General features: G+C 48.7%; 2 protein-coding genes and 1 long non-coding RNA gene across 6 annotated transcripts in view; all 3 read right to left on the bottom strand.

Annotated features, from left to right (window-relative positions):
* The window catches only part of fbxw4 (F-box and WD repeat domain containing 4), an 11,598-nt gene extending 549 nt beyond the window's left edge, over window positions 1-11,049 (bottom strand). The window contains exons 1-8 of one of the 3 annotated variants that reach the window (XM_061285401.1): window positions 10,666-11,049; window positions 9,534-9,629; window positions 9,115-9,300; window positions 8,872-9,004; window positions 8,677-8,762; window positions 4,864-4,929; window positions 1,303-1,443; window positions 1-40 (exon numbers count right to left, since the gene is read on the bottom strand). The exon at window positions 1-40 is cut by the window's left edge and continues 102 nt beyond it. In XM_061285401.1, the coding sequence (XP_061141385.1) occupies window positions 1-40; window positions 1,303-1,443; window positions 4,864-4,929; window positions 8,677-8,762; window positions 8,872-9,004; window positions 9,115-9,300; window positions 9,534-9,629; window positions 10,666-10,850 (933 nt within the window). In that variant the 5' untranslated portion in view covers window positions 10,851-11,049. The remainder of the gene's footprint in view (window positions 41-1,302; window positions 1,444-4,863; window positions 4,930-8,676; window positions 8,763-8,871; window positions 9,005-9,114; window positions 9,301-9,533; window positions 9,630-10,665) is intronic. The other 2 variants (XM_061285402.1, XM_061285403.1) reach the window with 2 other exon arrangements.
* A 3,797-nt stretch (window positions 11,050-14,846) lies between these two features.
* Window positions 14,847-20,595, bottom strand: fgf8a (fibroblast growth factor 8a). 2 transcript variants are annotated; one of them, XM_061285091.1, is made up of 5 exons: window positions 18,948-20,595; window positions 18,822-18,858; window positions 18,121-18,301; window positions 16,638-16,744; window positions 14,847-15,774 (listed from the first exon to the last, which is right to left on the bottom strand). In XM_061285091.1, exons 1-5 carry the CDS (start codon window positions 18,974-18,976, stop codon window positions 15,490-15,492), a joined length of 639 nt encoding a protein of 212 aa, XP_061141075.1. In that variant the 5' UTR covers window positions 18,977-20,595; the 3' UTR covers window positions 14,847-15,489. The 2 variants fall into 2 exon arrangements, with proteins under 2 accessions (XP_061141075.1, XP_061141076.1); XM_061285092.1 differs by having other exon boundaries at window positions 18,121-18,268.
* A 107-nt stretch (window positions 20,596-20,702) lies between these two features.
* On the bottom strand, window positions 20,703-25,065 carry LOC133158143 (uncharacterized). The gene is made up of 3 exons (XR_009715148.1): window positions 21,918-25,065; window positions 21,036-21,162; window positions 20,703-20,939 (listed from the first exon to the last, which is right to left on the bottom strand). It is a non-coding gene; the product is annotated as an uncharacterized LOC133158143 (long non-coding RNA).
* Between the last annotated feature and the right edge of the window lie 1,783 nt (window positions 25,066-26,848).

The raw sequence follows: 26,848 nt of genomic DNA, 5'->3' as shown, positions 1-26,848 counted from the left end.
GGCGCTGTCGTGGGGTTCCTCCCACTCCATGACGTTCTTCCTGTTGGTAACAAGAGCCACATTGAGATGAATTGAATTGAGGACAAAAAAAAAGTGCTTACATTCAAGTGAAGTACTTGATTCATAATCAAAGATAGCTTTGCTTACGCTGTTAGCTAACACGCCAAATAAACGGTGCGGTTCGTTACGATTTGCTCAGCCGTCGCTTGAGAACGGTTCAGCCGAGCAGAACGTGCGGCCGACCTTCTTACGGCCGACGCCATTGACTCGGTTTCACTGGCCGACTGTTTGCATACAAGCAACGTTTCCCTTTGAAGCCGTTTTTCAGCCAAACTGATTGCCGTCTCAGATTCACAAAACATAAGCAGGCTTTTGTTCGTCAGTAGGAATTGATCCTCCATTAGTGCACACGGCCTCATCAATAAGAGATTAAGAAACACCATGTGCTAGACAGCCATGCACGCAAGCACACAGTGTGATAAATCACAGTGGACAGGAATAGAACATGGGGCACCTGCTGCACACACATACATAGACAGATAGACAGATAGATGTAGTGTGTGGTTGAATTTAGACTTTGATCAATAAACACGGTGGGCCAATGTATAATTCATTGTGCGCTGTCAATTAGTTCATAATTCGCTAGCATTGCTACTCAGCGAGCAAAACCCACTGCGGACTCACTTTACTCTCTTGGGAGAGGATTCAAAACGGTGGAAGGGAAATCAAAATAGGCTTCTCTTTCTTTTCTCGTAAACAGCATTCACGATGACGAGGCATAGTGTAACTTCACACTGCACTGTGGATCAAATCCTTTGAAATGTCGCCGTGCATTCACCGAAGTTTGCCAAATTTGCAGCCAACCTGAAGCTCCGAGCCGCTCGCTCGGGAGCCGCTCGCTCGGGATGCCGCTCGCTCGGGATGCCGCCGCTCGCTCGGGATGCCGCTCGCTCGGGAGCCGCTCGCTCGGGATGCCGCTTAAGGTGGACTCGATTCATTATTGATACGGAAAGAGGTCGCCCCTCTTGAAATGTACAGTCCGGCCCAGCCCAGCCCAGCCAGCCCAGCCAGCCCTACCCTTTTGTAAATCCCCTGAGTGATTGGCCAATCAGATCATATTAGATGGACTCCAGTGAAGCCCATTAGCCCAAAATTGAGCGAGCGGCAGAGAAACCACTGCCGTCCCGAGCGGCCTCCCGATTCATTGACTCGACTTCCAGAACCAGTGTTTTCATCACAACTTGAAATGAGCAAAAAGACGGGAAACGTCGAAATACGGTACTTTCAACACTTTCCACTCACCGCCGACTTAGGCGAAGATCCCAGAGTCGAATAAACGTGTCGTAGCCACAGGTGAAGAGGTGAAAAGGGCTCTCAAACAGCATATCCAACACACCGGCCCCTCGACGGAACTCTGAACCCAGACTGCCTATACACTCGGACCTGGAGACAAGCAAAGGAGGAGGAGAGTGGTCTAGTTGGATTCGCCGGAGTAGGAATGATGAGCCGCGTCTCAAATGCAACCGCGGTGAGGCTGGAGAGCTAAAGATGCTAATTGCTGAAACGGAGAACGCCAACGGCCGGCCGAATAACAATCGACAGTGCTTACAGAAAAAGAATAAAACAATGAAAAGCACACATCGCATCACAACGGACCGATAGGCAAGCACGTTACGCGTGAAGCCAATTAAGAGCATCTTCACCAATCATCTTGATGTTGCGTGGAATTAGTCGGAGGTCTATGGGAGTCACGTGTTGCATAGTGAACGCAGATGGGACACAAAGTACAGGTAAGTAAGGGCAACTTCTGATGAGTGTTTTTCTAGGCTGCTGTGGCGTGACCTGCCTGCGTGTGAGCGAGTGCAGCAGCCCGCTCAGCAGCAGCATGCTCAGCAGCAGCAGCAGCATGTGCAGCAGCAGCAGCACCACCACCAGCAGCAGCAGCAGCAGCAGCAGCACCAGCAGCAGCACCACCACCAGCAGCAGCAGCAGCAGCAGCAGCAGCAGCAGCAGCAGCAGCAGCACCAGCAGCAGCACCACCACCACCACCAGCAGCAGCAGCACCACCACCAGCAGCAGCAGCAGCAGGCAGCATGCTCTTGTGATCATAGCTCTGTAGAGCTGGCTTGCTGGCTCGCTGGGTGCAGGTCTCTTGATTATTGGAGAATAACCTGCACTCAGCAGTGCGTATTATTGCATTCTAACTGTCTCTTTGTTGCCATTTAATACCCTGCGTGACCGTGACTGTGAGTGTGTGAGACGTTCACACATTTGATACCTGGCCCATAGCAACCATTTAAAGAGGTCTGCTAGCCTTGGTGACTGACTAAGAAGCCCCCCCACCCCTTCCCCTCCTCTGTGAAGCTCAATCCAGAGGCCAGCTCTGTGTGGTAATCCCTGGTCTTGACCCCAGGGGGCCACTTTATTGGACCAGGACCTTCTCGGTAGGGCGCCTTATTGGCCCAGAGCTTTCTCATTGCCCAGCTCTGGTGACAAAGTCTTAGCCAATGGGGAGTCCCTCATTTGGAGCCCGTGGGGTACTGACCCCTCATTTTCTCCTGAACACAAAAAGCAAGCAGTTTAGCATGGCGCCAAAAAAACAAGCAGCAAGCCAAGGAATGAATGACCAACATGTCAAATAATGACTTCTTCTCCAAGACCTTAACACCAGAGAGATGACATATTCAAACTCGGTCAATCACAAAACTTTATTGCTGCTGCTACGGCACACAACTTGAGAAGTAGCTACCAGTGCGTGCCATTTGTGATGCGGGTTTTGCGGTTGCTTTTTTTTCTTCTATAAACTACAACCCCCGTAGCATTTCAAACGCTATGCCCGGCAGGGGCTCCCCGACCCCCGCCTTACGGCCATTGCAAAGTACTGTTGTTGTTGGAGACCAATATTAGCTGTTGGGGTGGAGCTTGCAGTGGAGGGAAGGGGAGGGATGGGACGGTATGGGAAGGGGAGCCTTCGCGGCGGCGGCAAACAGCAAGCACGTCTTGCGTCAGGTTGCCCAAAACGTCAACTGTAAAACTGTAAAATTGGAAGATTAGCCAAAGAAATGGCAGGCAGGCAGGCTGGCAGGCAGGATGGCAGGCAGGATGGCAGGCAGGATGGCAGGCAGGCTGGCAGCCAGCCACGCAGGCAGGGTTGAAAATCGATGGATAAAGTGGTGGCGCCCATGTTTGTTCTTTGTCCACCTCACTAGGAGCCAGTACTTTTGCATCAATAAACACGAAGGTGCTAACTATTAGGGCTTGACCAGTTGATGCTTGGGCACAGGCCCTATACCTTGTTGTTCTTGCTGTCTTTCTAATGCTGCAACTATTGAGCCTCATGAACACCAAAACAAGGAGTAAAGCATAGTAGAAGAGTCGATCCACATAACCATCAATCAAAGCAACCATAACTGTGTGTTATTCACCCAATTTTACGCTACACCAATGAATCTTTTAGTTACGAGGATTAAGCACATGTGGCAGCATAGTGTGTGTGTGTGTGTGTGTGTGTGTGTGTGTGTGTAGTCACAGAGTGTGATTGTCACGAGGGGCTCTCTGTCCCCATTTAAGCCTGTCCACTCTCACTGCAGGAGCCAGCGCGCTATTAAGGGCCACACACAGCTTGTGAAAGGAGAAATCATTAATGAATTGTCAAAGGAAAACATGCTAAGGGCATTATCTGCTGCTGCTGCTGCTGTGTCATTAAAAGCACTGTCTGCATGTGCTCGGAGGCTACGTTAAAGGGGAGGCAGAGAAGCGTGGGGGGCCACGGCCATACAACAAGTCAAAAGCTGTCTGACAAGTAGAGAATGGCGGCGCGGCCCGGCCCGGCCCTGCCCTGCTCTGCTTTGCCCTGGTCTGGTCTACCTGCCTGCTGAGGTTTTGACTCACTAAAGCAAACAGGGGGGCTTCCCAACTGGTTTCATGTCCGCCCAATTCATAGCAAAGACTAACAAAATGGGACCCATTGCCTCCCTGCTTGGCACTCGGCATTAAGGGTTGGAATTGGGGGGTTAGATCGCCAAATGATTCTTCGGGAATGGGTTCAATGCAGAGACAAATTTCACCACACCCAGGTGTGTGTGTGTGTGTGTGTGTGTGAGACAATCATTGGGTCTTTCCCTTTTTTTAGCCTGCACCTCTCAGGTCCAAACATCAGGAATGCAACCGGTGCACCCACCAATGACGCCTGCGGCTCACAGGTTCTTTCATTGTACACATTGCTGATGAAGGATGAGCAATTTCAAAAAAGGAAGGACTGAGGTCGGAAGGAAGTCATCCAAATGGTTTTGGAAGTAATCAGGTTGTTTTTGTGACCTTCTTTCTTTCTTTCTTTCTTTCTTTCTTTCTTTCTTTCTTTCTTTCTTTCTTTCTTTCTTTCTTTCTTTCTTTCTTTCTTTCTTTCTTTCTTTCTTTCTTTCTTTCTTTCTTTCTTTCTTTCTTTCTTTCTTTCTTTCTTTCTTTCTTTCTTTCTTTCTTTCTTTCTTTAACAACGTTCTGCCAAACGAGGGTCCTTTCTTCCTTCTCCTATTTCAAGCCCTCGGCATATTGTTAGTCGCGTTGTCTGCTTTAATCTGAGTGGGTAAAGCTGGGATTTACACGGATGGATACGTTTTAAGGCGTGCCTTTCTCACACACACACACGCACGCACGCACACACACAGAGGCAGGAATTTTGCAATTGAAACAGCGCGACAACTTCAAGTCATCAAGTCAACGTGGACTCAAAACAAAGGGAATTGCCACTAAGACCACAGAGTTTGACCTTTTCTAACACAAATACCTATTGGCCGTTGTCATAGGTTCTGAGGGCTGATGTTTGTCGTGTGTTAGATTCCACTCGTGTCGGCGCCATTACTTTACCGTTCAACGTCCCAGATGCGAAGAGGGGAGAGGTTCTCACAACAAGCCGTACCCGTTACAAAGGAGCTGCACACAGAGCGAGAAAGACACACTTTTTCAATATGACAACCATCACCCCACGTTAACATTTCATCATGGAAAGGGAAAAAAAAAAGAAGCCTTAGTAGCAGCAGACCTGGGAGGAGCAAAAAAAAAAGAAAGCAAACAAGCAATCTCACTCAGCGTCTGAGAGACAGGGCCCAAGAAGAAGATGGCGGGCGGAAGCTGTCAAGCCTGTTAGGCGACATGGCGAGGCCCTGCTAGGTAATTAGTGTTGGCTAAACTCATTTAGGGTCCAAAGGGGTGGCTGGGTTGGCTGGCTGGGGTGAGGCCTGCCTGGAGCTGTAAGCAGGGCAGCTGACCTCTGACCCTGCTGACATAAGATACAATAGGGTTATGGTCACAATCACGATCTGGATCCTATTACTCTCTATTAGTCACCCCTCAATGGGTGATGGCACCCCACTTTTACATGTGTGCCCAAAACCCAGCCGCCAACAGGCCTGCCTGCCTGCCTGATCAGAGCTTGCTGAGATTACAGCTGCTAAGGGGTCAGGCCAGGCAGGTGTCCATCCTAAACACACACACGCAATATGTGTCCACCATCCCTTCACAATCTCCACTGGCGTGACGTTTGGGTCAGCTCATCCCGAGCGAGACACTTGCCTTGGAGCAAAATATGGCTCACTTCTGACATCTCAAATATTTGGATCTGGGTTCAAGGGGCGCTTCAACTTTGTCTTTCCACTCTCCCAAGTCCAATCACCTCCGTCGCTTGCTAATTTGTTGCGCTTGACCCCGCCCGCCCGGCTGGCTAACGTGTATCCACTTTGTGCTTTTATCTGCTTTGTAACTATGTCGCAGCTGAAAGGGTTAGGTACGATACACAGGGGGAGACAATGGCTGACAGTGACCCCCGACCGACTGTTGGACACGCAGCCAACAAACATATGCGCAAACCCTCAACACTTTATGTCCTTCCAACACCCCCACCCAGCAAATATGAAATGGCATACATCTGCACATCGGGGCAAAATTGTTGTGTTCAAGAATTAAAAGCTGTGAAAATCAGGCCTTGATCAGATCCAGAACATTAGCAAGCCTCCTGTATCTTTTGTATTTGCTCCATTTTTGCATCACCCATTTTCTTTGTTTTCTCATATTTGGAATGATTTGGTCACTTTAAAGGCAACATTTGCAAACATACTGTATCTGGTTAAGTTCACTTGGAATGAGGACTTAAACATACATGACTAAGCATATTACTATTTCACATTGTCATAAGAAGACCTTTTTTTGGTTTTAATACAAGGGTTGGGCAACTTTCTCCGAGTGTCCACGCACATCCACATTACACTTGTCACTCCCGCACGGGCACACTTGCATGCACACGGCGGTCAAGCCTCATCAGACACCCCCCCCCCCCCCCCCAAGTAGGCCTTTTGCCTCGTGTTTGTGTAGTAGGTCAGCAAGACATTCCTCGAGCGGATAGACGGACGGACGGCTTTGACGTTTCAAACGAAGGCAGGAATGTCCGCCGTCGCGTCAGGGTTCCTTCGAGGTTCCTCAAACAAATTGTCAAGAAAAAACATCTGGCCAACGCCTTCAACCAATCCTGACGAGAAGAGCTGCCTTTGAGACAAACCCAAGTGTTGAGTTGGATTGGAGATGTCATGGGAATCCAACTATGCATACATACTAGAACGGTCCTATTTTGTCGGTGCTTGGCCGTCCGTCTCTGTGCTAGCTATCTGTGAGAATGCTCAATCAAGTGTGTCTCTCTTCATGCATGCGTTGAAGTAATTTAAGGTGAGTGTGTGTGTGTGTGTGTGTGTGTGTAATGAGGGGCTTCAGCGTGAGCCGTGATTATTCTCCCCTCCTGCCGTGTGCATCTTGCTTTTAGCCTGTGGGAACGAACGCACATCGTGGCTGGCCCCTTATGGCATTGTTGCGGCCTCTCTCTTTTCTTCTTCCTCTTTTTTTGAACTAATTGAATTCTTGACTCCTGAACCGCAGGGATGGCCGCCCGGCAATGAGAAAGATGTGAATTTCAGGCTTTGAGTGGGGGGCAGAGCAGTGGGGGTGAAATTGGAGTGTGTGGGGCTGCTGGTGCTGCTGGTGGCTGGCTGGCTGGTTGGCTGGCTGGGGGGTGCGCTCATACAAGAAGGCATACCCGGCCAGGCTGGCTGGCTGGCTGGCTGGCTGGCTGGCTGGCTGGCTGGCTGGCTGGCTGGCTGGGTGGGTGGCTGGCTGCTGTGGCGTCAGCCTGTACTTTGATAGCAAATGTCAAAGGTCATCCCCCCCGGCCGGCGGCGGTGAGAAAGTGGCAAATAGCTGACGGTTTATCCAACAATCATTTTCTTCTTTTAAAATGTTCAAAAGCGCTTTTGGCCCCTGCGAGATCTTTGTAGTTGTGCTTGAGGAATTCGAGACAAAACAATCCCCTTCTCTCCCCTCCCTGTTTCCAAGTCTCTAGCTTCTCCCTTCACTGGCTCCTGCCCAGGCCAGGCCCCCTTTTCTTTTTTTCCTCCACTAATGGTCAGTGTTGCATGCATGCATCCCACCCCACAGCAAAAGCAGCCACACAAACTCAAAATCGGGCCAGCGCCTTGTTTGGCAGGAATGTGTGTGTGTGTGTGTGTGTGTGTGTGTTGGGGGCAGACCTAATTGGATTTCGGCGACTACACCATCAAAGGCAAACTAACAAATAATGGCTCTCCCGTTGGGTGTGAGTCACTGATGAATCTGCATGCGCAATATCCAATTTGCAAATTGGGCCCTCAGAAGCTCTGATGAGATCAAGAAAACAGCCAGCGCTACACTCACGGAACAAGAAGTGTCGCAAATGGTCAATGTGCTTATGTTGAGCAATATTGCCTGGCTCTTGCTTTCGTTTGGAAGCAAGTATCTCACAGCCCATGTTTACTATCGGATGGATGGATGGATGGATGGATGGATGGATGGATGGATGGATGGATGGGTGGATGGATGGGTGGTTGGGTGGTTGGGTGGTTGGGTGGTTGGGTGGATAGGTGGATGGGTGGATGGGTGGGGTTGGATGGATGGGTGGGGGGTTGGATGGATGGGTGGGGGGTTGGATGGATGGGTGGGGGGTTGGATGGATGGGGGGTTGGATGGATAGGGGGTTGGATGGATAGGGGGTTGGATGGATGGGGGGGTTGGATGGATGGATGGATGGATGGATGGATGCTGATGCACATTTCCCATTGTGTTAAATTGAGACAAAGCAAAGTGAAGGAAACGATTGCATGTTTTTGCCAGCTGCATATGGCATGGCTCAATATCGCGTTATCGTTATTTTGTTGCTATATCGTGCCGCCCTATAGTTCAATTCAAACAAAAAAGCAATACAGCAGCAGCAGCAGCAGCAGCAGCAGCAGCAGCAGCAGCAGCAGCAGCAGCAGCAGCTGCAGCAGCAGCAGAGCCTCGTCTAACACTAATCAGTGGAAAAGGGATTGCGAAGGCGCATCGGGGTTTAAGAGATGCGGGTGGGCGGGAGACCATCACGCACACACCTGCCTTGATAAGTCAACTTGGCTATAAGAAAGCTGCACTGACAAAGCTTCAGTTCATATACGTCGGAAAAATAAACACGGGGATTAAGCAAGTGGGAGGAGGAGGAAGCCAGCCAGCCAGCCAGCCAGCCTGCCTGCCTGCCTGCCTGCCAGCCTGCCTGCCTGCCAGCCAGCCTGCGTGTGCAATACAGTCTGCAGATGATCACAAACAGCCTTTTCCGGTACAAATTGTTCATACCTTAGTGTCGGGTTAATTGCAACAGACCAGACTCTGTCATACAGGGGAATGCTGTCTCGGGGGCAGCTGGAGGCCAATGTCCAGATCTACACAAGGAAGGAAGTCAAGTCACAGTCAAACTTTGGAATGGATCATCCATGGTGAAACCTTAATGACAATTACTGCATAATAACAAAAAAGAAACTGAATGGTGACCTTGGTTGTTTGATCTCTAGATCCACTGATGATGAGTTGGTTTTTGGAGTCAATGCAGTTGACTTCCTGATTATGACCAAATAACTTCCTTGGGCTCTCACTTCTTCTATTGTGGACCACAATCTTGCCATCACTGAAATAGACAAAAAAGGAGTTATCATGAGGCGAGCTGAAGGAATACACATGCCATGCCATGCCATGCCATGCCATGCCATGCCATGCCATGCCATCCCACGCCGCTACCTTCCACCACTGATGAGGTGCGTGTCCGTGAGAACAAATCTGCAGACGTCTGCCCGGTGGCCAGAGTAGATTTTGATTGGCTTACGCCAAATCTTCTTGAAGTCTTGGCGCAGAGGGTAGGCTTGAATTTCGCCAGCTTGAGACAAAAATAGTGTGTCCCCATCCAGCTGCAACCACGGCAACAATCTATGGAAATATTTCAATGGAAAGTAAGTCAAGTAACACTGTGCATCTCCTTTTGGAAATGAGAAGAAGTGGCCACGGTGATCAGCGCTTGGTCTCCCACTTCCAAATGCATAGCTCTACGACAGGATAACAATCTGTATCTTCAAAATGAAAAGACATGTATCCAAATGCAGAAGCTCTACGCTCTAATGTTCATTGTTTAACATCAACATTGGGTAAATATGATTCCATACTTTGGTTTCCATTTCAAAGGCGTAGTCCTTTTACACACTCCATGACACCAGTTTTGAGCAGTCTTCACTCGCTCCTTAAGCAGGATATGGGGATAGCTGCGGCGGAAATGACACTGACAGATTATTGTGGATCATCACATAACCTATAAGTGACAGTGTCATTCAAATTCATCTATCCATCCATTTGGTGAAGCACTTCTCCTCAGGTGGGGCAGGAGGCGTGGGACACCCTCAACTGATCACCAGCCCAACGCAGGGCACGCACACACACACACACACACACACACACACACACACACACACACACACACACGGAGAAGCATCCACACTCGCACCTACGGCCAATTTGGAGCGCTCAATCGGCATAGCCCGTATGTCTTTGGAATGCGGGAGGAAACCGGAGTACCCGAAGAAGACCCACGCACTCAAACTCCACAGAGGAACGCCCGAGCAGGAATCAAACGTCTCAACGGTGAGGCAACGTGCTAAACAGAGCATTAGCCTTGACAATAGACAGTGGGGGCTGCCTGCTGACGCTTTGGCGAATGATTGGAGAGCTTCAGCGTGATGAACACACTATCTGCGTTTTTTCATTTCTCCTTCTCGTGTAGCGTATGGATAGTTCACTGTACTGGCAATTGAAAGCCCAAAAAACGGTGTCCACGTTTCAGGCGGATTCTCAATTTTGACACGGCTTGGAGAGGGGCTTTGATCCTAACTTGAAGGGTACGTGTCAGACAAATACCAGGACTTGTGTCACAAACTATTTATTAGAAAACTCAAATACACATGATGACTACTTTCACTCCCCTTCATTGTGGGCCAGCCAGCAGATCAACCTGCAGGCTACAAACTGATTCTACTTGATTCAGGGAGCATGAAGAGGCTTATGAGGTAGAACAACGGGATGGAAGCTGCCCACCAAGGTGGAGGGAGGGAGGTAGGGAGCAAGCTCCCGCCGCCTCACACGACCCCAGAGTGCATGCCTCCTTCAAAGTAGCTGAGTGTGTACTTAGCAAGTACAGAGAAAGAGTACGTACTTGACACAGCCGCTCGCTCGCTCGCTCGGGTAGCAAGCGTGTGCTAATGCTAAGTTCAATACTACACAGCACGCTCGCGTGACTTAGCTTACATGTCTGTCCAGTATCGAGTAATTCCAGTATTTAACAAGCCTTTGGCGATCTTCTTCCACACCACATCACGGCTTACAATGTGCCAAATGACTTTAGAAACCTGAGAGAGACGACTCAGTGTTTGGCAGTCCAAATAAGACAGTATGTGATACAAAACATCCTCTGGTAGCTGAAAGAGGAGCATGCTTCAAACGCACACGACGGAGTACACACAACTAACTGCACGCTGTAACACAGCCGGCCATTTTGGTGAAAAGAATGGTACGAGGCGAGCAGTCGGTGATGAACGGGGGAAAAGACGGCGGCGGCGGCAGGCTAGCAGCCCATTCGCTTCATGTAAAGTTCCCCGTGGTGTTTGGATGGCGACGGCGTGACGTATGACGTATGTGCTGACGTGTGCCGTCATTTTGTATGCAATGCTTCTGTTAAATAAAGGTTGCCCACCACCGCAAAAAATACACCGCGCCTACGATTTGAATTAAACTCATTCTTTTCCGTTCAGATAATGATCCATCCGTTATAATGATATGCATCATGATAATTATGAACATGTTTTACATGTTGCTTGAAAGTATAACGGTTATTCTTTGGAAAACAATATTCAAGTATTTGTTTAAATCAGCATAGAAAATGACTCGGGATTCAAAAAACAAACAAACAAACCTCCGTTTCTGCTTTACCCAACGACGCCAAATGCATGTTGAAATAATTTTCACTCAGCAGCATCAAAAAATATTGATATTGCAAAATGCAGTTGAAAACAAAAATTGGGGTAGCTTGATTGAAAAGGTCATTCCAAAAAGTGCGGGACATTGACTGTACTGTCTGTAAAGATCTAATCCTGTTAGTTCCATGTAACTGTTGAATGAAATTAGAAAGCAACCAAGTGCAGCCAGCCAGCAGGGCTGTTAACTGCAAAGGTTGTGTCACGGTCAAATGACTACCAAAAGTTGATTGACCTTCTGACATTCTGTGAGGCGCCTAACCGTTTAGCATCAGTAGCATCAATTTGTGCTCATTCCCATCATGAGGCTCTTTCGACCTTCCCTTACAATTGACATCCCGTCGGCTCTTTGATCGGCTGAACACACAATTAGAATATGCAGATCACTGTCTTTCACTTTTTTTTGTTTTGCAGGGAAATGGTGAAAGCTTGGCGCTCCAAAATGCCATTTTCCATAGATGGGGGAGGAAAGAAAAAAAAAAGAAAAAAAGAAAAAATCATTAATGGTTGGCTTTCCGGCTGAACTGTCATGGCTGAAAGGAAACGGGGGGGGGGGACCTTTGGGGTTTGGGGGTGTCTTCCCTTTGATCTTTTGAGGGCAAAGCGGGGGAGTTGCTTCGGAGCTGGCAAACACATTTAGCCAGTAATTGTTCAGCTCAGACTCTTAGAAATGTATGGACAAACAAAAGTTTACAGCTCCAATTGGAAAAGTCAACAGATCTCACATCCATAAACAATGAAACTGTTGAGATGGATCTCCACTTTGATCAGTTGTTTGCCTTTCAATTATTCAGCCTGGTTGAAGCGCCGCCTTTTGTTAACCCTGCGCACATCATGGGCCGGCCTGTCATTTCCAATCTGGAAACATCCCTTGCACATGGGAAGAGCCCTCAGAGAATGGAATAAAGCCATCCATCACAATTAGCACAGGACTAAATCCTTCATACATTTGAGCAACAAAAGTTGACTCAACATTTGGAAAAAAACAAAACCAAGTGATTTCCATATCTAGCAATGATTTCATTGCATTGCATTGCATTGGATTGCATTGCTTGTGTGACGATGATGACATCCATCATTCAGGAACATCAATGATTTGTGGATGACATCATTCTTTATGTAACGTGATTTTGGTGGAAGTTACGGCGGCAACCTGTGCAGGAATAGGAAGGAACTCCGCATATAGTCAGTAATATTGATGGATTTTAAAAAAAACTGACATCAGCAATGCACGCGGATGGTTTGTTATCGGAACACAATTGTTTCATTGCCATGCATGAAGACATTTCATTTGATGTTTTCACAAAATGAAGAATGCGAAATCAAAAAATGCTTCAATTGAATGAGTCGACAATGAGAAATTGAAATTGGCTCCATTCTGCATTGAAAATCAGCATTTGTTGACCACTTGGGGGAGCTGCTAACAAGTCTCCTCGAGTCCTCACGTCAACATGCCCTGCTGAAGGTTGAAAAAATAGAATGATTCGTCATCCGTTTATGGGGGAAAGACGAAAATCCCATCTCTTTCACAAGGGCAATGTATTGTGGGAATGAAAGGCATCGCATCCTGACAGATATTGCTTCCTATGAAAGCCTGAACGGCCAGCAGCCAGCTCACTTTCCGTCAGCGTCACACACTGTCGACAAAAGTTGTTTGCTCGTCATCCTCATCAAATCGTTGCTTTTGGATTGGAGCAGCTCTGCCGCCGCCGCTGAGCTCGGCAGGGTGGCCGCGTTCCCCGCCCGCGTAGGCTCGCTATTCGACGGCCCCTCGGCAGGGGGGGTCGTGGCAGGGCAGGCCAGAGCAGGCCAGGGCAGGGCAGGGCAAGGCAGGGCCGGCAGGGCAGGCAGGGGTTCAATTGCTACCTTTGTTTGTTGATTCTCAGGGATGCTATTTGCGCTCAATAAAATGGATGAAAGTGATCTGGCCTCAGCGGAATTGCCAAAGGCGGAAGGTGTGATTTTTCCCACAAGCTGCTTCTATAGACGGGCTCGAGCAGTAGCCTCGTTTAATCCATTTACAGTCTGCTGCTGCTGCAGGCATGCAAATTTCAGAGCCAGTGCAATAAACGTGTCGGACTGTCTGTCGTTCGTCGTCACAGACCAAACGCAGCTTACCAGATCAAGTGATCCCAAGGGACTGACTGGCTTCCAGTGTCCTTGTGTCTGAAAACGCCGGGTTAATCCAATGCGGAAGGCTTTAAGCAGATTAATGTCAAGTGCCTTTTATTGGTGGCTCTTTTGAAGAACGCTCAACAACCAGCTTACTGTCATGTCAAACAAATGTTTGGGCTCTCTGCAACTCATTTGTAGGATTGTCAAGAGTGCTAAGCAACACATTTTGTAGCCCATTTCCAACAAATGGGAGGTCGGTCGAGCATGAGCACAGAATGGTTTGGTCGAGGTGTCGAAGCCCATTGTAATGTGACTGACTGACTGACTGACTGACTGACTGACTGACTGACTAGTTTAGGAGCAGATAGTTTACACAGGTTACAACAGATCAGCTAGTCAGAGGGTCCATTGCATTTCTCTCATAGCAGCTATGGCTCATAAATAGGATTTTCCTCAATGGCCACCTCTGGATCTCAGCAGCAAGTCACGTCCTATGTGTGGAGACAAAAAAGCCACAGCACCATCCCAAGTCGGATTTGGGGAAATGACAAGCTCAGCAACGTATTGCAAAGCAAAAGCGGTGTATCACGTGCGCTGAACCGAACCGAACCGACCCGAGCCGCCGGGCGGCCGCCGGCTAGCGCTCGCTCCTCACCTCGTCTGGTCCGGAATACGAGACCGCGTGGATGATTGACGGAGCCAGGGTGACGATGAACACGGGCGAAGCAATCCATCTGACGGTGGCGAGTCACAAAGTTCCAATCAGCTCTACAGGAACCGTTTGCGCCCCTGCTGGCTGGCAAACAAACACAACGGCGGAGAGAAATCACAAATCAACAGGTAACAACCGTTCCACTGTCAATAAATGGCGCTCCATTGATGAGAAGTTCACATTGCAGCAACCATATGTATGGTTGCCTGCCTGCGTGCGTGGCTGCCTACCTGCCTGCGTGGCTGTCTGCCTGCCTGGCTGGCTGCCTGGCTGCCTGCCTGCCTGCCTGCCAAAAGACAAGAGTATTTCCTCTCAGCTCAAGCAAAAGCCCAAGAGGAAAACCAAATCAAAGTACAGATTGCTTTGATCACCTTTCCTCGGACCTTGGTGCTGCGTTACCCGGCTGCTGAAAGTGGCTGTATAGAACGTGGAAGGGAAGGCTGGGGGGGGCGTAGGGTGCGTTGCAACTACAGACGACTCACGCTCCTCAGCCTCCCGACTTGCTGAGGTCTATCCAGGGCTGCTGGAGAGGAGCGCCAAGCTCAGAGCAATGCGTTGGAATCAAATGAATGAATCAAATCATCAAATAAAGGTGAAATCCAAGCAGTAGCAAACAAGTAGGTATTTATTCTCAGTATTTCATGACATATTTCAATAAATATTTCATCCTTTTTTACACGTCAAATAAAATATATCCTTTTTTATGTATCAAAACAGACATACAAAGAACAAGCAAGTTGGAGGGGAGGGCCAATGAGTATGTCCAAGATGGATTTTTTCTTTTACACCTTAATGTCATAATAGTACTCAGCGCTGATATTCAAACGTAGCTTCCTGTGTTTGCCGCATATTCCCTCAGAAATGAACGAATGAACACGGTCATTGGCCAGTGAACCGCGATCAATCTGTTCAAGTTACAGTTCAAGGGACACAATCAAAAGAGAGATTAAAAAAACAACAAGGCTCTACTAGCTTGTCAATAATAATTCAATAAGTTCTGTGCTTCTAAAAATAACTCACTATTTTTGATTTTATAGTCAGGAATTAAAAATCTGATGTACAAAAATAGAGTTCTTGTCTATTTACAGTCTAAAAAAAAAGAATACATCCACTACATATAGCAGAAGTGAGCAATGAATCAACTAGTGATGATAAATGTAGCAGCCTGCCTCAGCCTGCCTCAGCCTGGCTCAGCCCGCCTCAGCCCGCCTCAGCCCGCCTCAGCCTGGCAGTTTGTTTCCCTTCTGCCTGCCTCAGCACTTTTTGGATTGCTCAGCGCTCTGCGGAGTAGCGCGCACGTTTAGTCCTTTGGTTGAAGGGGTAGTGAACAAAGTCAAAGGGTCGCCGGTGGCCGGGGTGCGCGGGCTGCTGACCCCTGGGCAGTCTCTTCATAAAATGGACCTCACGCTGGTGCTGGCGCGTCCGTGAGCCTTTTCGCGGCCGTCCTCGACGGGTGAAGGCCATGTACCATCCCTCGTAACGGGCGTTCCTCAGCGCCGTGTAGTTGTTCTCCAACACAATCTCGGTGAAGATGCAGTCGCGCCCTTGTCCGTTTTTCTGCACAGTCAGAGTGAAGCGCGCCATTTGATTTGCTTTTCAAAAGCCCAATTGGAAGTGCCTGCACCGTGCATGCACAGACACATGCTAACGCAATGATGCCTCCTCCCCTCGTTCTGGAAATGCAGCATATGTTACTTACATTACAACTGGGGGGGGGGCGGTTGCTTGGGGTGAAAACAGACACTTTTCACTTACAAACTGTTGATTGACTGTCGGTATGGCTTGTAGGAATTTGAGCGAAGTGTTCCTCTTCATTAGTTGATAACATTGCGTAGTTTCAAGGATAATTTATGACTCAACTCGCTGGACAAGAAGTGGTAGCGCACCGACTCAATTGCAAAATAGGAGATGCAATCTTATGAACAGGTACATCCAAAAAACTCTTTCTGTTGTATCTTTTTTTTTTATGGGGCTAGGACATGCTGTAATTGAGCTACGGGCAGATGGTATACGAGGCAGGGTGCTAGCTAGGTGGGTGGCCGGCCATTCTCTTTATGTGTGTGTGTGTGCGTGTGTGTGTGCGCGCGCGCGCGTGCATGCGTGCGTGCGTGTGCGCGCTGAGAAGGGAGGGAGGTAGGGAGCAGATCCGTGAAATTATTCTTACAATCTTACCGCCATTTAGATGGTCACTTTTCCATTGGACCTTGACCTATGCTATTAAATGTGTTCATTCACAGTCTTGTGAATTCAGATGTCTCTCATCTTGCATCATTGATATTAGCTGCATCTTGCTTTGTGTCAACATGAAACATCATTAAAACTAGACATTTGTTCTTATGAATTGAGCTCACATGACCTTTGACCCAAGAGCCAACAACAACAACAACAACAACAACAACGAGAGTCATGGGAGTTCTCACCTTGCCAATGAGTTTCCCCCTCTTGTTCATGCAAATGTAGAGGCCGCTCTGGGCTCCCTTGATACGCACGCGGCTTCCAAACGTATCCGTCTCCACGACGAGTTTGGCTGAGCAAAAAAGAAAACATTGTCACTAATAAATGACGCCGCACGCTAATGAGAGCGAAGGCTTTGAGCATCTATGTTTCTATGACTATGTTCATCAGCTACATGACCGCCACACGTGCGCATGCAGGTCTGAAATTGAGTTTCAGCAGCCTTTCTTTTCCCTTTCTTCCTGTCCACACAGTATCCACGTAAAACAAGAACCTGTGGAATCATTCCCTTCCATGGATTGATGTATCCTGAAATTCTTTCAAAATGATATAACCAGGTGTCTTTGTTGTCTTTGAAAGTTAAAGAGGCAAGCCCGTCATCCCCATCAGGAATTTATCTTCAAATAAATCTGCATTCACATTTATCTCCATATCCCCCCCCAAATACTGTAACGCTAAGGAATGATGGCCTCGGCTGGATTGCATTTCAGCAACATGAAAAGAGGGCCGAGATCTATGAAGCTTAGGGAATTTGCAGAGCAATAGGCCATTTTTAGTTTCCTATGGACTGGCAAAAAAAAAAGATGTCATCATAAAGGTACAAAATTGGAGTACATCCGTATTGTCTTGAAAATACTGTATCTTTATTCTATGATGCTAGTGGGGGCTGAGACTGGTGTTGAACTGAATACAAATCTATTACAAAGATATATTTGTTGCACTGCAAAAAAAACAAAAAACAAACAAAAAAAAGAGACATCATTTTGTGTCATATTCAAATTGAGTCAATGAGGCACACTCCCTCACCTGTAACAACAAAACGATCAGGAACTGCTGTGAAGTTCCACTTCAAGCATTTCAAATTGTGAAGTGGAAATTTTGGGGACGTGGATGTAAGACTTGAATGGTTCTTCCAGACGTACAGAAAGATGTCAAGCACCCACCGCGGTCAAATACCTATGCACGCGATCTGTACCTAAAATAGTCACTTGGTGTTTCATCCTTTCTTAAATCCAAATAGATCCAGCTCAATAAACAAGTTGAAACCTACAAATATCTTGCTGGTAGTATTTTTAACGAGCAAAACTTGTCTTTGTGGCCTTGTGAAGGCAAATTTGTTTCTGTTCTATTTCTAATAAAGAATCATACCCAAAATATTGACTGGAAATGGATAATAACAAGACTGAGAACGTACATAAGGAAATGGATAATAACAAGACTGCGAACGTACATGAAGGAGCATCTGACATACTAGCGTACAGGGCAATATATTTATGACATGCTCCAAGCAAAAGTGAACATGTAAATTTGCCCATTTCAGCAGAACTAAATGGTTGATTTGAATTGGTTATAACGTATCTTTAAAAAAAAAAAAAAAACATCTTCCTCAACGTCAATAATTCGAATCTAATTCCCATTGGCGACGCATGCAGACGACGTTGCCCTTACCGTGCACATCTCCATCATCAGCCATGGCGTTGATCTTCTTGTTGGGCAGGACCTGCACATGCTTGCCGCTGGTCCGACTGTACAGCTGGTAGATCCGGATCAACCTGCGGCTCACGCGGTCCGTCACTTTGCTCTGCTCGCTTACATGCTGCGTGAAATTAGGCGGGGACTGATTGGTTACCTGTCAGAAATTAGATGTCATCACAATCAGTACCTCTCCGTCTAAAAAGGCAAACTCAATCGAGTGGTTTTCTTTCTTTTTTTCTAATCGACGGCAGGAGTCGCAAACAAATGAGTTTTTGTATTATGATTTCTTTTTTTTTTATCTGCGGCAGTTTGAAGAACAGCTTCGCAACAAACCGTAAAAAAAAGAATAAAAAAAAAATCAACATTTATTTGCTATTTGCTTTTCCTCTCCACCTGTCCCAGTCGGCCGTGGTAGAATGAGAGCAAGCGTGTATATATATATATATATATATATATATATATATATATATATTTGTCTCGGAGCAAGCAAAACCCGTGCACCGGGTCCGCTATATGTGCAACCGGCAGGGTGGCTGACCCGGCTCGGTGGGCCGCCTATTCTATTCTGCCCTCACCTTATGTTCAAATCCTAGTGGAGGTTGATTTTAACAAATAAAGTCATTCCAAAATGAAGACTGAACGAATAGTGTTGAGGTAAAAATAAAACAACTTACCTGAGCGTAGAAGAAGAATGCGAATATGTGTATAAACCTGTAATGTGCAAATTACATTTAGTTTGCGGTTTGGAATATTGATACAAACACAGCGAAGCTGAAGAAAAGAAAAAGAAATAAACTTACACGAATCTACATCTCGATGTAGGTCGCATATTGGATGGAAGGGAAAAGCACTTTCAGGAATTGAAAGACTTGTCAGTCCAGACGTTATTGCATGCGGGAAATAGATCCCTCAAGCTCCAAGTGATTTGATCGAAATCCACAAAAGTCACAGAGGTGCGTGCTGCGCTGCGAGCGAGCGAGCGAGCGAGCGCTCACGGGCGCACGGCCAATTTGCTTTTGAGCATATTCGTGTCAAACGGACATAGTCCGTTGTTGTCCACAGAGCACACTTATTCAAGTTGATTTCAACTGGTCCTAACAGATCATGCTGGCTTGCTGGCTGGCTGGCTGGCTGGCTGGCAAAACTCTTAAGTGCACTTGCAGAAGCCGGGCAGAGAGTTGAATTGTTGGAAAAGGCGCTGCATGGTTTAGTTAATCTACTTTCATTTTTCGTTCGTTCGTTCTGTCTTTCTTTTCCGATTCCGAAGTCCGATAGTGTTAGAAATTCGTCCGTATCATCAGACTTTATTTTTTTCTTCCGCCCGCCTGCACTCCTCGTGGTCCGCTCGGCGCGGCGCGGTGCGGCGTTCAGGTGTTGCGAGTGATCCTGCGTGCGCCCGCCGCCGGTGCGGTCTCGTCACCGGTTTGGGAGAGGTTGCAGAACTCTGACCCACTCGGCTCTGGTAGAATTTCACACTGGACGGTGCACCTCCGCACTGACCGCTTCCAACCCTAAGCCATACACACGCGCACGAACGCACGCACGCACACACATCGCTCCGCTCCGCTGTCAAGCGTCTCACTTGGCGCTCCTCGCCGCGCGGTTAAAATGTCAAGCTGCTCTGCGAAGAACAAGCCCCCTTTTTCTGTGGAACAAAAGCAGACACCCCTCGTCACACCCTCCTCGCCCCTCCCAGCCACCCCCTTTGACTTGAACCATCTCTTTACCTGAGAGAAATGGCCAACTCAGGGACTGAGTGCAAATGCCAACCTGCGCCATCACAGTCATCAGCCTAGAATGTCGAATAAGGACATCCTCAATTTGAGCGCAATGCAATCGCGGCCGAGCGAAAGCGAGCGAGCGCGCGCGCGCGCGCCGAGCGGCAGCTCCATCACTCTTCCGGGCTCGCTCGGGATGCTGCAGGCACGCGCGCGCGCGCGCACGCACGCAGGCTCACTTGTGTGTATTGACAGAGCAACGTGACAGACATTAAAAGGATTACAAACGATTAGCGTTTTTTGAAAAAAGAGCCAGCCCTCCGTTCATTTGTAAAAGCTTGTGGAGTGAAGAAATGAACGAGCAGCCTTGTAGATCCTTTTATCTGCAACAATCCAAAGTCTTAAAAGCATGCGAGAGAGCGAGAGAGAGAAAAAGTTCGACGAAATCTGGCAAGTTACACCTCAAGTAGCCTGTTTCATTATGAAACCAGCCATTCTTATAGGTGTCAATTGCGCTGGTCGAGACCATTATTGATTAGGCTTGATTAACTGCTTCAGAGACAGGGCATTTGATGTGTAGCGCTCAAACTACGCCTCACAAGATCAATCAGGTTCCAATCTTAAATGGAGGGTAAGGTCACCAGTGGGGGCTTCGTGGGAGGGAGGAAAACTGCAAGGATGATGACGTGCCTGGCTGCCCGGCTGCCTGACAGTGGGTGAGCCCTGCATCCCTCTGTACCTCCCTCCCTCCCTCCCTCCATCCATCCATCCATCAGCAGCCCGGCAGGGGGGGGGGGGGGGGCAAATCCCCTTCCCCCTCCGCTCCTGCTCGCTGGCTACTTTACGGTCTCTCTCCGTTCCCCAAGCAGAGTTATGGAAATCAATTATTGATGACTCCACATTTGACAGCCAAAGCAGAAAAGAAAGAATCAGCTAACATTGATGGAATATTGACAAAGACATCACCACCTAGTGTATTTGGAGCTCCAAAAGAACCTGGGGAAAAGAATATGGACGCCCAAACCTTCCATCAATGGTGTTGTCCTTGGACTTGATGTGTTTATCATGGAGTGCCTATAAAGCAGAATGAATGGATACGCTTGAGTCTCAATCACTTTCATTTGATCTAACATCGTCACTGCTGGACATACGGTAAGGCGTAACGCTTACTACGGACACATCCTAGTCCAGCCCTCCTCCGGGCTCACCACTTTGGCTTTCCATCCCGACACTTTTGGTTTTCGTTTTGATCATCTTTAGAAACCCTCAGGGACCTTCTCTTTGCTTGTCTTGTGTCCTGTTTAACAGTCAAACGCCACTGACTCTTCAATTTTAAAATGAAATACGGCGAGTGGGGCAGCCCAATTTGAAATGGCGCAAGATGCAGCCATCTGAACCCTTTGCTCTCACTTTGGCCAGCCAGCCAGCCAGCCAGCCAGCGCTATGCAAAAAGATGGTGCAGCAGCAGCAGCAGCGGCGGCGGCGGCAGCAGCAGCGGCAGCAGCAGCGGCAGCAGCAGCAGCAGCAGCAGCAGCAGCAGCACCACCACCAGCAGCAGCAGCACCACCACCAGCAGCAGCAGCACCACCACCACCACCACCACCAGCAGCAGCAGCAGCAGCAGCATCCCCATTTGCATGGTAGCAAATTCCAGTCATGTCACTTGAAGATGATTGTAGTGAGCATATGGTGGCTTTTTTTTTTCCACTGTGTCATTTAACTTCAAATGTTGGCACGCCATGACAATGACATTAGCATGAGCTGACGGGGACCGCACATGCTGCTCTCTTCAAATTCCTCCAAGGGACAATCACCAAATGGGCCTGGTGTTGATTGGAGCCCCATGTGTGTGTGTGCATGCAAGCACGCATGCACACGCATCTACATGAAAGGTGAGTCATACTTATCCCATTATCATAGCACGACCACGAAATAAATGAATCAATCAATCATTCAATCAATAAATAAATAATCCAAAAAGCAGAGGGGAGGGAGAGCAAGAGAGAGAGCGAGAGAGAAAAGGTTGCAAAGGGATCCATATGATGTTCCGACCTGTTGTTTCTCCTTCAGAGAGGCGCCCGCTGTGATCATTTAATCATATGTCGCTCTCGGAGCGCAGTAGTCCACCGCCGCCGCCACCATGCTAGTAGTCTGACACGGCTGAACCTGCACACACACATGACTGGCAAGCAAGGACCTGGAGAGCTACAATTGTATCCATACTGATTTTCAAATCAGTGGTTGTAAATCTTAGATTTGTCAAGGTCAACTATAGAGTGGGGTCTTTAGTCACATTGTCAACTTCTTCAATGACATTTTCAATGACTTCCAAGAAGGCCCAGCCAGGGGAAGAGCAGGGCCGTCAAACTCTGGCCCACCAGCCAGCTAAATTTGCTCAGCCGCAATGTCATTAGATTTGGCCCGCAAAGACATTGCGGCGGTACTAAAATTGCAAATCGATGTTGCTAGCCATTTTTATAAACATTCATCTTTGAAAAAAGTTCTTTCTTCATGCATTTGGGATGATCTGGGAGGTTAGCCGCTCGCACGCTCGCACGCACGCTTGCTCGCACGCACGCACGCTTGCTCGCACGCACGCACGCTCGCACGCACGCACGCACGCACGCACGCACGGGTATGTGACACTTTAGCCGTTATCTGTGCTCCACCTATCACGGCAGGTGGCGACAGAGAAGGTTACTTGGCTATCTGCCGTGGGGTGATAACCCTGACAACTCACGGAAACCTTCGCCGTCATTCCAGCCGACCGGAATGACGGCACATTCAGAGTGGATCGATTTGCGCACCTTTACAACGGGGTGGGGGTTGTCTGATACTAGCCGTACTTTTGATTGTAGAAAACATCTGCCCAACCACAGCTTTCTGCCCATAAAGACGCTGTAATGAATTCATGTCCAGTCGGGGGTCAGCTTGGTACACCTGCCTGTCTTACAGACGAATCGGAGTGTGTGTTTTCACGCAGCTCGTCTTATCAGGCCTAGTTTGGAGCGTGAACTCACTTGACCTTCTCAGAACATTCCACCTTTTCCCTATTCCACGGACTTATCAGCGGACTGAAATAGCCAGCAAGGTTGACGGAGACCTCTGAGCACGCAGAACTTTGATTTGATTGGATGAACGGCCTGCCATGTTTGGTCCAAAACACCCCATTCAAGCGGTCTGGTTAATTCCAAGCTGAGCTTTCTTTGTATGGAATTTGAAAGCTATGGAGCATTAGGCTTTGCTTTGTTTGGGATGCTTTTTCAAATTTGCAAGGTTCCTTCCCAAAACCTTTGAGCATGCTTTTATTGGATTCACAGTTGTACTGCCTGTGTGTGTGTGTGTGTCGGGGTGGGGGCAGGCTTGAGCAGTTGATTCATCTGATTTGACGTGAGGTGGCTCTCTGACAGAAGCTGTCACTGAAATAGCAGGGGGGGTCCTTATCAATCAACCCCCGCCCGCCCGCCAATCAAATGGCCTAAATGGCCGGCCGGGCGCCTTGCAGTGCACACAGCTGTCAGCTCGCTCTTTCACTCAACCTGGGTCTGACACATTGCCCATTGCTCTTTTCTCGCCATTAGAACAAGTCAAGAAGTAAGCGTGCCTGCAAAGCTGAACTTCAAATGTTCATATCAATTGACAATTGCAGTTGACGTTGGTGGTGACACATGAGCGAGCTATGCCATCATAGGTGCTGAACTGGGAGCCAGATTGAAGGCCATCCGAGTCTCTCTCTGGTGTTTGACCCAATCGATGCACAAAGTTGCCTGGCTGCCTGGCTGCCTGCCTGGCTGCCTGGCTGCCTGCCTGGCTGCCTGGCTGCCTGGCTGCCTGCCTGCCTGCGTAGCTGTCTGCGTGGCTGGCTGGCTGCCTGGCCGGCTGCCTGCCTGGCTGCCTGAGCCCGCCCACCTGCCGCAGAGACACTGACATCATTTTTGTCATGGTCTTTTTTCTTTCAATTGATTTCATGCTCTCATCTCTCATAACATGGCCCTGGATTGGCCACGATTGTCAGCAATATGCCAAGCCATGGACAACAATGAGGTTGGCAGAGAATCTTTCCATCCTAATGGTTAGGATACCTGGAGCTACCCCTGTCACTAGCACAGAGGGTGAAATGCAGAACCTTTGTTTAGCAGCGCCGGCGGCACCGGCGGCAGCAGCGGCAGCAGCACAATGAATATGTAAGGAAAATCACAGAAAAAGAGCTGAAAGACCCCAAGCTGAGGCTGAGGCTGAGGCCACCGCCGTCAGGCTCTCACACACGCACACAGAAAAAAGACACGCAGCACTCACTCAATCAAGGGTCTGTCAGGGAAATAGTTGTTAACCGATCAATCACCAGTAGGATGAGACTTAGAAGAGCAATCCGTCTATTGCTAATGTCACCACTCTTTCTCTCTCTCTCTCTTTTACTCACACACACACACGCGCGCACGCACACGCACACGCGCGCACTCTCTCGCTGTCGCACAAGCTCACGGCAAAGAAAATAATGTAATGATCTAATATTTTTCAAAAGCTACATCCAGTACGTATTGTACAGACAGTACCACTGTATAGATATTTGAAAGCAAACGAGCGTATTGTTGGCCTGGACTCCCAAATGCGCTCGGCGGCGGTTTCAATTTGCCGTCCTATTGCCGTGTTGTGGCTATTAAGGCTGTAAAGGCCATTCTCAGGGTCAAGAGAAACAAGTGGAGGGCGGATGACAACGGTGGGAAACGCTTGTATTGTTATGCGCCGAGGCAGACACTCTGTGTGTGTGTGTGTGTGTGTGTGTGCGTGTGTGTGTCGGGGGGGGGGGGGATCCACTATTTCAGGTAGTTGTGAACTGCCGCTACTTGTTAAGATGAGGCTCTGGGACACATTCAAGCAGCCCGGATGACAATGACTTCAAATAGGTTTCAAGGTAAACTGGCCACGCAGCAGATAAAGGCCCACAGACTCCCTCGCTTGTGTATTGAGCTGCGTATTGGCTATTTGTCGCTTCTGGCTTTCAACAATCGTAAACGACTTGAGCAATAACAAGTGGGTGTCATTTTGGCCATTCCAAGATGAGTGAGGCCTTGGCTGAGCAACTCTCGTGATCAAACAGAGTGAAGCCGGGAAGCAGTCTATTGGAAAAATCCAATGAGGCGTCGGGCAAGCAAGCGGGCAACAAGCAAGCGGGCAACAAGCAAGCGGGCAACAAGCAAGCGGGCAACAAGCAAGCAAGCGGGCAACAAGCAAGCAAGCGGGCAACAAGCAAGCAAGCGGGCAACAAGCAAGCAAGCGGGCAACAAGCAAGCAAGCGGGCAACAAGCAAGCAAGCGGGCAACAAGCAAGCAAGCGGGCAACAAGCAAGCAAGCGGGCAACAAGCAAGCAAGCGGGCAACAAGCAAGCAAGCGGGCAACAAGCAAGCAAGCGGGCAACAAGCAAGCAAGCGGGCAACAAGCAAGCAAGCGGGCAACAAGCAAGCAAGCGGGCAACAAGCAAGCAAGCGGGCAACAAGCAAGCAAGCGGGCAACAAGCAAGCAAGCGGGCAACAAGCAAGCAAGCGGGCAACAAGCAAGCAAGCGGGCAACAAGCAAGCAAGCGGGCAACAAGCAAGCAAGCGGGCAACAAGCAAGCAAGCGGGCAACAAGCAAGCAAGCGGGCAACAAGCAAGCAAGCGGGCAACAAGCAAGCAAGCGGGCAACAAGCAAGCAAGCGGGCAACAAGCAAGCAAGCGGGCAACAAGCAAGCAAGCGGGCAACAAGCAAGCAAGCGGGCAACAAGCAAGCAAGCGGGCAACAAGCAAGCAAGCGGGCAACAAGCAAGCAAGCGGGCAACAAGCAAGCAAGCGGGCAACAAGCAAGCAAGCGGGCAACAAGCAAGCAAGCGGGCAAGCAAGCAAGCGGGCAAGCAAGCAAGCGGGCAAGCAAGCAAGCGGGCAAGCAACATCTTCCTTCTCTATTCAGCTCGCCAACCTGCTCCGCCCGCTGTCCCTCCACCAACAGACTGATCGCATGCATCGTCGGTGCCATCTCGTGGCTAAGCTTGTTATGTGCAGACGAAAAGGTGGAGCGAGGCGGGCAAGCGAGGCATGCATGACTTGGGGGGAAAACGGTGTTGGGGAGAAAGCTTTTTAAATGGGATGTTTGAAGGATTCGAGAAGGAACGTGGGGGCTGTGCTCAAATGATTGGACAATGGCTCCATGCAGGATTGAAATGGCACTTTTTGACGCGTTTCTGTCTATTCATTTGAAGAGCATGTCAAAGTACAACATCTAGAGAGCTAAGAAAAAAGAAGCAACAACATATTTTGCTTGCGTCATCATGTCTGTCGTGAGTACTGCTGCTTCTGTATCGTCTGGAGTCAGTACTGCTGGCTGTCCGTAGGAGGGCGCTAGCGAGTTGGGAAAGGCGCTGCCTGGGCTACACAGCTGTAGTAGGGCAACATTCAAAGCGTGCTAAGGGGACGCAACACAATGGTTGTTTTCGCCAAGCACTTGGCTGGACTTGTGCAGGAGCAATGGCTTTGAAAGGCTTTCCAAACCGCCTGCTCACGGGAGGAAAATACAGGCGCGCTAACGTCTTCCTCCTTTGTTGGGATTTAGTTCCCGTCATCTGTCCAACGTGCCATGGTTTTCAATGAAAAACGTGGCGACTTACGAAGGCAATCATGCCGCTAGTATGTCCTTTTTAGAGAACAAAACGCCCACCCACACCACAATCAAAACAACTTGTTGCCTAGCAGAGATTTTTCTGAAAAAGCTGCCACCGCCCCAGTCTTTGTTTGTGACAATTGCTTAGCAATTATGACAACGAGCACCAGAGGCACGCGCTGGGTGCTCCGTCCCGTTGTGTAAGGGAAGGCTAAGTCATACCAATCGGAATGCTCATCAAAATGTTTGTATCATTGGAAAGCTTGCGCAACACACAAACTGACAACAAAGAATAATGACGTCAAGCAATATTTATCGAAAGTCAGATGACTTCAATATTTATCGAAAGTCAC

Source organism: Syngnathus typhle, linkage group LG8, assembly GCF_033458585.1.
Source record: "Syngnathus typhle isolate RoL2023-S1 ecotype Sweden linkage group LG8, RoL_Styp_1.0, whole genome shotgun sequence".
Lineage (NCBI taxonomy): Eukaryota > Metazoa > Chordata > Actinopteri > Syngnathiformes > Syngnathidae > Syngnathus > Syngnathus typhle.
This window is presented reverse-complemented; position numbering and strand designations above follow the sequence as displayed.